Source organism: Oratosquilla oratoria, chromosome 16, assembly GCF_046742065.1.
Source record: "Oratosquilla oratoria isolate Oo_2021 chromosome 16, ASM4674206v1, whole genome shotgun sequence".
Classification (NCBI taxonomy): Eukaryota; Metazoa; Arthropoda; class Malacostraca; order Stomatopoda; family Squillidae; genus Oratosquilla; species Oratosquilla oratoria.
The window spans coordinates 11,934,707-11,944,082 of NC_134792.1; the positions used below are offsets into that span (position 1 = coordinate 11,934,707).

The following is a 9,376-nucleotide window of genomic DNA, read 5'->3' on the forward strand; positions in this document are numbered from 1 at the left end:
AGCTGTCGATAACGAGTCCAACACGTGATCCAAAGACCAAGGTGAATACACACACACACACACACACAGACACACACACACACACACACACACACACACACACACACACACACACACACACACACCAAATAGGAGATATAACGAAAAACACGTGGATTGTCACGAAATATTTATTTTCATTTATAATTGGGAGATGATAAAAATTGAAGAAGAAAAGAAAAAGAAAAACATAAATTCAGCATTCTTGTAAATAATCTAACTAATGTTCTTGATAATGAAAGAGGTCTTGCCCGCCCGCCCGCCCTTGTAGGTTTCTAATCTATTTTATCAGTTTATACCCGTCTGGGGTATTGGCTGCATGTTATTGTGGGAAAGTAGCATGCAGTTGATACTTTAGGGTCTATATGGGGCGCCCCTACGGACCAGAGCCACACATCATTTTGTCTGTGATAGAGGAAAACTCTACATAGAGAAATGATGACACTTTTATACTACGACTGTCCCTCCGTTGTGCTGTCCCCCAACCCCTTGTTACTGTCCTGTACCATTTCTATGAATATTCATTTTCTTTTTTCGCCTACCTACCCTGTGGTGGGGGAAAAGAATACTACGACCAAGTATTTCCACTTGAGTCGTAAAAGGCGACAAAAAAGTGACGGGGGATGGGATTAGGAGTCCTACTACCTGAAGCCCCAAAAGGGAACATTCCTAAAAAAGAGAGTAAAGTCATAAGAGGGTCTGGGAGTTTTCCAACCAGTACCCTAAGGTTTGGGTCATTTAATGTGCGTGGATGTGGTACAGATGAGAGTAAAAGGGAAGAGATAGGCAGTATGTTTGTGAGAAGAAAGATGGATGTACTGGCTTTGAGTGAAACTAAAATGAAAGGAAAGGGCAACTGTGAGTTTGGGAGTGTAGCTGGGAGGTACTCAGGAGTGAAGAGGGAACGAGGGAGAGAAGGGTTGGCTATACTAGTAAGTGAAGAGATAAGTAAGCGGGTAGTGGAGTGGAAGGAGGTGTCATCAAGGTTGATGTGGATGAAGGTGAAGCTGGGAAAGGAGATGTGGGTTTTTGTAAGTGCGTATGGGCCTGGTAGTGAGAAGAACGTAGAGGAAAGGGAGGCATTTTGGGTAAATATAAATGAGTGCATAGAGGAATTAGGGAGAAATGTCAATGTAGTTGTATTGGGAGACCTAAATGCTAGGGTAGGAAATAAACCAATTGATGGAGTGATTGGGAAGTATAGAGTTCGAGGCAAAAATCGTAGTGGAGAATTGATGGTGGAGATGTGTCTTGAAAGAGAGTTGATGATAATAAATACAGTGTTTAAGAAGAAAGTCAAGCATAAGTACACATGGGAGAGGGTGGTGGATGGAAGGGTGGCAGATAGAGCGTTAATGGACTATATAGTGGTGACCAGGAGTATGGTAGGAAGAGTTCTAAGGGGAGAGAGTTGGGGAATATCAGATCATTTCCTGGTGGAAGGTAAATTGAGAGTGGAGAATAGGTGGAGAAAGAGGAAAAGGGCAGATGGTAGGGAGGTACTTAGAGTGAACTGCTTAAATGAGGAAAAAAAGGTGAATGAGTATAAGAAGAAGTTGAGAGAGTAGTGGGAGAGAGTAAAGGATAGAATAGAACTAGGAGTGGAGGAGGAATGTGGATGGTTCAAGGAGGGAGTCATAAGGTGTGCAAAGATGGTGTGTGGAACAAGGAGGGCGGGAGGAAATAGAAAGAAGGGTAGTGAGTGGTGGGATGAGGAAGCAAAGAAGGGTGTAGGGGAGAAGAAGCAGGCATTCATAGATTGGCTACAAATTCGGACGAGGAAATCGTATGAGGGGTACAAAGTAAAGAGAAGGGAAGTTAAGCATAAGATAAAGGAAGCAAAGTGGAGAGCAGATGTGAAATGGGGAAAGAGTATGACAGAAAATTTTGAAAGTAATAAAAAGATGTTTTGGAAGGAAGTTAAAAGAGGAAGAGGAGGCGAATCTAGTAGAGAAGAAAAGGTAAAAGGTGCAGATGGAGAGATGATAATGGAAGAGAAGGCAGTGAGAGGAAGGTGGGCAGAGTATTTTAGGGAGTTGCTAAATGTGAAGGAAGATAGGCAGGGGAAGGTAGTTGCAGTGGGAAGCGCTAAGAAAATGAGAGTGATGAGTGAGGAAAATTGAGGAGAAATAGGGAAGGATGAAGTGAAAGCAGTTGTTAAGATGATGAGAACAGGTAAGGCACCTGGGTTGGATTAATGCCATGCAGAATGTCTGAAGGAAGGAGGTACAGTTATGGTGGACTGGCTGGTGAGGTTATTTAATGTTTGTTTAAGAGAGGGTAGAGTGCCAGAAGACTGGAGGAGTGCCTGCATAGCTCCGCTTTACAAAGGAAAGGGGGACAAGTGTGAGTGTAGTAGTTACAGAGGGATCAGCTTGTTGAGTGTAGTTGGGAAGGCTTATGGAAGGATCTTGATTGAGAGGATTAGGAGAGGAAGAGAGGGAGTAATTGGTGAAGAACAGTGTGGTTTTAGGGCAGGTAGGGGATGTGTAGATCAGATTTTATGGTAAGACAGATATGTGAGAAAGCTATAGGAAAAGGTAAGGATGTTTTTTGGGGTTTTAAGGATCTGGAAAAGGCTTACGACAGGGTAGACAGGAAGGCACTGTGGGAGGTACTGCATATATATGGGATAGGAGGAAAGCTGTTAAGAGCAGTCAAGAGTTTTTGTGAGGGTAGTAGAGCTTGTGTTAGGATTAGAAATGGAGAGAATGAATGGTTTGAGGTAAAGGTGGGACTTCGTCAGGGGTGTGTTATATCACCCTGGCTGTTCAATCTTTACATGGATGGGGTGGTGCGAGAGGTGAATGCAAGGGTAGTGGGTTAGGGATTGGAGATGATTAAAGAAAATGGAGAAAAGTGGGCGGTGAGCCAGCTGTTGTGTGCTGACGACACTGCGCTTGTAGCAGGATCTGAGGAGGGATTGAGGAAGTTAGTAATAGAGTTTGAGAAGGTGTGTGAAAGAAGGAAGCTGAAGATGAATGTGGGTAAAAGTAAGGTGATGAGATGTACAAGGGGAGAGAGTGACAGTAGGCTGGAAGTGAGCATTAAGGGTGAGAAACTGGAGGAAGTGGATAGTTTCAGATACTTGGGTGCGAATGTGACAGGAAAAGGAGGAGTGGGGGTGGAGGAAGAATGTAGATTGAGAGAAGCGAGTAAATGCCTTGGTGGATTAAAAAGTGTAATGAGAAATAGACATCTGGGAATGGATGCTAAGAGGAGGCTATATGAAGGAGTGATTGGGCCAACAGCAATATACGGGGCAAAAACATGGAACATGAGAGAGGAAGAGAGAAGGAGTTCGAATGTGTTTGAGATGAAAGGTCTGAGAGGTATGATAGGGGTTACTAGGCTAAATAGAGTGAGAAATGAGGATGTGAGGGGGAGAACAGGGGTAGAAAGGGAGTTGGGAGATAGGGTTGATGAAAGAGTATCAGGATGGTTTGGACACATGGAAAGAATGAGTGAAGAAAGATTAGTAAAAGAAGTGTGGAAGGCAGAGGTGGAAGGAGTGAATATGAGGGGGCGTCCTAGGATGAGATGGATGGATGGGGTGAAAGAGGCTTCACAAAAGAGAAGAATGTCTGTGGAGGAAGGACGGGAGAGGACAGAAGATAGGGGTGAATGGAGAAGGGTTGTGTATAGATGAGGTTGTGATGCATGAGGTGGAGTGGGTGGGAGATAGAGGGTGAGGAAGTACGTATGAGAAATTTTTTTGACGCAGCCCGAAGGGATTTCTCCCCGTCTTCTCCTTTCCTGCATGAGGGGACGGAGAGGGGGGGGGGTCACCGAATTTATGAAGCTGCCTTGCTGTGGATGCGCTGTGCAGGGCAGTGGACAGGATGCAGGGATGACCCGTCATCCAGGAGGTGCCAAGATAGGAAGGAGGGGAGTGGAATATATGGGAAATGAAATGGGTGGGAGTGATTTCTATGCCTTTTTCTTTTTAGCTACCCCCCATGTAAGGGGGAAAAAGCCTTTGGTATATGTATGTATGTATGTATGTATGTATGTATGTATGTATGTATTTTCTTTTCTTTTGGAAAACACCCAGCCGTCGATGACTGTGCCCTCAAACCCATTTGTATTACATTACAAATATAGCCTGCCTCCGAGTGATTTTATTCAGCCAAAGGGGGAGGGGAAAGGATGTTTTTTTTCTAGAGAGTTAAGAAGTCTTTATCAGTTGATCTGTTCCTTCTAGCTAATACTACACGATTTTATTCAGTTAAAGAAAAGATTCTAAACCGTCAGAAGGATGAAGCTCACATCAAGCAACCAAGGTCAAAAATATCTTCTTTCTGACAACAGACACTTTCATTCAAATAAGGAAAGTCCCCATCGTCCCCCAGAGGCCAAGTCCTGCCAACAGAAGTCCTAGTCTATGTTTTCTCGTTGGCACCAGGCGATTTCATTCAGCTCAAGAGACCATGAATATGCGAAAGGTCGAAATAGTTGGCCAGACATCTACGGTCTTTGTCGATGCTTTTTATTTTATTTTATTACTTTTTTATAAAGACACAAGCCGCGGGCTTCGCCCTCCCCAGCTTCGCCGGGACTTGGCTGCGCAAACAGCGGCCTACGGCCGCAGCTTTCCACGCTGTAATCCCTCGTTTTCCCCTTCGGCCTCGGCCTCGGGGCGGAACCCCAACACGGGATCCCCAGCACGAAGAAGAACGCGAAGAAGAACGCGAAGAAGAACGCGAAGAAGAACGCGAGGAAGAAGAATGCGAAGAAGAACGCGAAGAAGAACGCGAAAAAGAACACGAGGTAGAATGCGAAGAAGAACGCGAAGAAGAACGCAAAGAAGAACGCGAAGAAGAACGCGAGGAAGAAGAACGCGAGGAAGAAGAACGCGAGGAAGAAGAACGCGAAGAAGAACGCGAAGAAGAACGCGAAGAAGAAGAACGCGAAGAAGAACGCGAAGAAGAATGCGAAGAAGAACGCGAAGAAGAACGCGAAGAAAAACGCGAAGAAGAACGCGAGGAAGAAGAAGAAGAAGAAGAAGAAGAAGAAGAAGAAGAAGAAGAAGAAGAAGAAGAAGAAGAAGAAGAAGAAGAAGAAGAAGAAGAAGAAGAAGAAGAAGAAGAAGAAGAAGAAGAAGAAGAAGAATACCCCCTGACCCCGACTTACCCAAGCGCTTTTTCAAGAATATTTTTAGGACAAAGTGTCACCGTAATACCACCTGTTCCCGACTTCCACAGCGTTTTTTAGAAGAATATTTTTATTTAGACTTAGATACCCAGGGGGAATCTACTACAGAGGGCGTAGGGTGGAGGGGTGGGGAGAGAGGAAGAATAGGAGTGGGAGTGAGTATGTAGCTCTGAGAGCCACGGCATCCCGAACTCCACCTTTCTCCAAGTATTGTAGATCTGAAAACAAACATGAAAACGGAAACTAGCTTTTCAGCTCACATAAACTGTCACTGATATTGCTTTAGAACTATCATCATGTACGAGTATATCTGTATTTATATCTATATATCTATATCTATATTTATGCCTATATCTATATATTTATATATCTATCTATATCTATCTATCTATCTATCTACATATATATATATATATATACATATATATATACGTATATATATATATGTATATATATATATATATATATATATATATATATGTGTGTGTGTGTGTGTGTGTGTGTGTGTGTGTGTGTGTGTGTGTGTGTGTGTGTGTGTGTGTGTGTGTGTGTGTGTGTGTGTGTGTGTGTGTGTGTGTGTGTGTGTGTGTGTGTGTGTGTGTGTGTGAGTGTGTGTGTGTGTGTGTGTGTGTGTGTGTGTGTGTGTGTGTGTGTGTGTGTGTGTGTGTGTGTGTGTGTGTGTGTGTGTGTGTGTGTGTGTGTGTGTGTGTGTGTGTGTGTGTGTGTGTGTGTGTGTGTGTGTGTGTGTGTGTGTGTGAATTTAGGGAGCAAGTTTTCTTGGATACATTTTCTATTAAATAATACAGCATACTCAGCACTGGGAATCTTGCCTGCATTTTACCGTGGAGGAAAGTATCGGTAACAAGATCCCCTCTCTAGATGTTTGGGTAGACGGAGCAGAAGGCACATTTACTACGAGTGTCTACAGGGGCAGAAACATGGAACATAAGAGAAGAAGAGAGAAGGAGTTTGAATGTGTTTGAGATGAAGTGTCTGAGAAGTATGATGGGGGTTACTAGGCTAGATAGAGTGAGAAATGAGGAGGTGAGGAGGAGAACAGGAGTGGAAAAGGAGCTGGGAGATAGGGTTGATGAAAGAATATTAGGATGGTTTGGACACATGGAAAGAATGAGTGAAGAAAGACTAGTAAAAGAGGTATGAAAGGCAGATGTGGAGGGAGTGAACATGAGGGGACATCCTAGGATGAGGTGGATGGATGGGGTGAAGGGGGCTTTGGGGAAGAGGGGAATGTCTGTTGAGGAAGGACGGGAGAGGACAGAAAACAGGGGTGAATGGAGAATGGTTGTATATGGATGATGTTGTGATTGCATGAGGTGGAATGGGGGGTGAGGTAGTATGTGTGAGCAAAATTTGACGCAGCTCGAAGGGATTTCTCCCCGTCCTCTCCTTTTATGCAATGGGGGGACGGAGACGGGGGGTCGCCGATTTAATTAAGCGGCCTTGCTGTGGATGTGCTGTGTCTGGCGACATTGCTTCTGACCCAGGGCAGTGGACAAGGTGCAGGGATGACCCGTCACCCAGGAGGTGCTCAGATAAGAGGGAGGGTGGAGGGGTGTGGAGTGTATTTAGGGATGGAATGGGTGGAAATGATTTTATGCCTTTCCCTTTTTGGCTACCTCCCTTGTAAGGGAGAAAAAGCCTTGGTATATGTATGTATGTATGTATGTCTACAGGAAACCAACTAACTCCGGTAGATGTTTAAATGGATTAAGCGAATGCCCATCTAAATACAAAATCAGCGTTATACGCGCGTACATTACGAGAGCTTTTAAAATATGTTCTAACTGGTACCTCCTCCACCAAGAATTGAATAGAATCAAACAAATGTTGACAAACAATGGGTTCTCGATGTGTGATATTGATAAAGAAATTAGAAATAAAATGGAGAAATTTAATTCTGAACTAGGTACTACAGAAAATTCGAAGAATACAATAAATATTTACTACCAAAGTACAATGACATCCGCATATAAAACAGATGAAAAAGTCATTAAAAATATCATATATAAAAATTGTAAACCCAAGAAGCAAGAGGACTCCTTACAATTGGTTATATATTACCGTAACCCCAGAACTGCATCACTAATCATGAAGAACAATTTGTCAGGAGAAAAAGATATTTCAAAACAAAGTTACGTTGTGTGCAAATACTCATGCCCTTTCAACAAAGACGGTGCGCTTTGCAATGACGAGTACATTGGACACACAACCCAAAGTTTGTCTCATAGGCTTACTTTTCATATGCAAAACGGTGCAATATAATCGCACATTTCAAAAGTACATAAGATGAATATTTCGCGGGAAGTTTTGAATAGTAATACTTTGATTTTAGCAAAGAACACCAATAAGAGTAAATTAAAATGTATGGAAGCTGTATTAATAAAGAATTACCCACCAGCAATTAATATACAATTGAATATGTGTGGAACTCTGGAGCTGTTCGGGTCATCCCACGGAGCGCCAAGAAGAAATTAAACCAAAGTACCTATCCTAGTTTATTTTGTACATTGTATATATGATCATGATTTGTAGACTCAAAGTAAAATTACCAGAAGATGCCTAAAACATAGGAGAAACGTTGTAAGTAATGCATTTGTTTTTATTTTCAAAATCACTATGGTTTCATTTGGTGATATTGGGTTCGCCCTTCCTCCCACAGAAAGGAAAATAGCGAGAAGGATAGAAAGTTTAAGGAAAAAGATTTCAAGTGCTGAGTATGCTGTATTGTTTAATAGGAAATATATATATATATATATATATATATATATATATATATATATATATATATATATATATATATATATATATACTGTATATATTCATACATATGTACATCTATATCTATAAACACATTTATATGACCATTTTCGTTGTCACACAAATCCCACCCACCATCACAAAAAAGGAGGCATGACCCGAATTAATGGCATCTGCAGCAACTGACCTGGAAGAATGGGGACTGGGTAGAGAAGCAGTAGCAGGAGTGAGGTGGAGAACAGCAGCCTCCAAGTCTTGCTGCACATCGTTTCTCGTCTGTAGTGTTCACATCGTCACTAACACGTAATGTCTATGACACGCTGAGGATCGACAGGAGAAGGAAGTCTCAGGACAAACACTCAGAACTGTAATCAGGTTCTTCTCAAGGAGAGTGGTCCCGGATGTCTGCGTACGCACGCCAAGAGCAATGCGGAACAGGGACTCTTGTGATTTGGGAAAATGAACACAAGTCCGCTACAGATCGACGAAAAGCCTATCTTATCGCGTCGAGATTACGACGAAGCCTTCTGTCGATGTTCTTTTTCTGAGATCGAGATTACGGCAAGGTCCTCCTTTATCTTATCTCCCATGATCACATGTGTGTGTGTGATTCACTATGGTCTTGGATTACATGTTGGACTCGTGATCGACGGCTATTACCCTCCCGGATGAAAACTTGGAGCTCATATAAGCCCGATCTATGGGTAATAATGTGACCTTGCATGCACACACCCCCAAGTCCCCGCCCACGAGAGTTGGAGTGCTGGCTCGCAGCTTAGCGATAGTGAAATTATTTTAGCCCTGGGCGGGATTCGAACTTGGAAACCTGGAGTAGCAGATGGGAACGATACTGTCGAGCCATTGTGTGTATTCACTTGGTCTTTTGGATCACGTGTTCGACTCGTGATCGACAGCTATTTCCCTCCTGGAAGAGAGCTCAGAGCTCGTAGGTCCGATCTATGGGTAATGCTATGACCTTTCACACACACACACCCCCAACTCCCCGCCCACGAGAGTCAGAGTAACGACCCGAAGCGCAGCTGTACCGAAATTAATTTCGGCCCTGGGCAGGATTCGAACCAATCACTACGCGCACCACCATGCTAGTAGTTCATCGTTCTACCAACTGCGCCACCGTGTGTGTGTGTGTGTGTGTGTGTGTGTGTGTGTGTGTGTGTGTGTGTGTGTGTGTGTGTGTGTGTGTGTGTGTGTGTGTGTGTGTGTGTGTGTGTGTGTGTGTGTGTCTGTGTGTGTGTGTGTGTGTGTGTGTGTGTGTGTGTGTGTGTGTGTGTGTGTGTGTGTGTGCGTGCGTGCGTGTGTGTGTGTGTGTGTGTGTATGTGTGTGTGTGTGTGTGTGTGTGTGTGTGCGTGTGTGTGTGTGTGTGTGTGTGTGTTTGTTTGTTTG

The 9,376-nt window shown here is 43.4% G+C and overlaps 1 protein-coding gene across 3 annotated transcripts in view; it reads right to left on the reverse strand.

Annotated features, from left to right (window-relative positions):
- The window catches only part of LOC143033828 (uncharacterized), a 20,511-nt gene extending 11,433 nt beyond the window's left edge, over positions 1–9,078 (reverse strand). Inside the window, exon 1 of one of the 3 annotated variants that reach the window (XM_076199355.1) lies at positions 8,159–9,070. Coding sequence is in view for 2 of the 3 variants with exons in the window: in XM_076199353.1 (XP_076055468.1) it covers positions 8,159–8,237 (79 nt within the window). In the remaining variant the exon portion in view is untranslated. Of the gene's footprint in view, positions 1–8,158 lie in introns of all 3 variants that reach the window. The other 2 variants (XM_076199353.1, XM_076199354.1) reach the window with 2 other exon arrangements.
- Between the last annotated feature and the right edge of the window lie 298 nt (positions 9,079–9,376).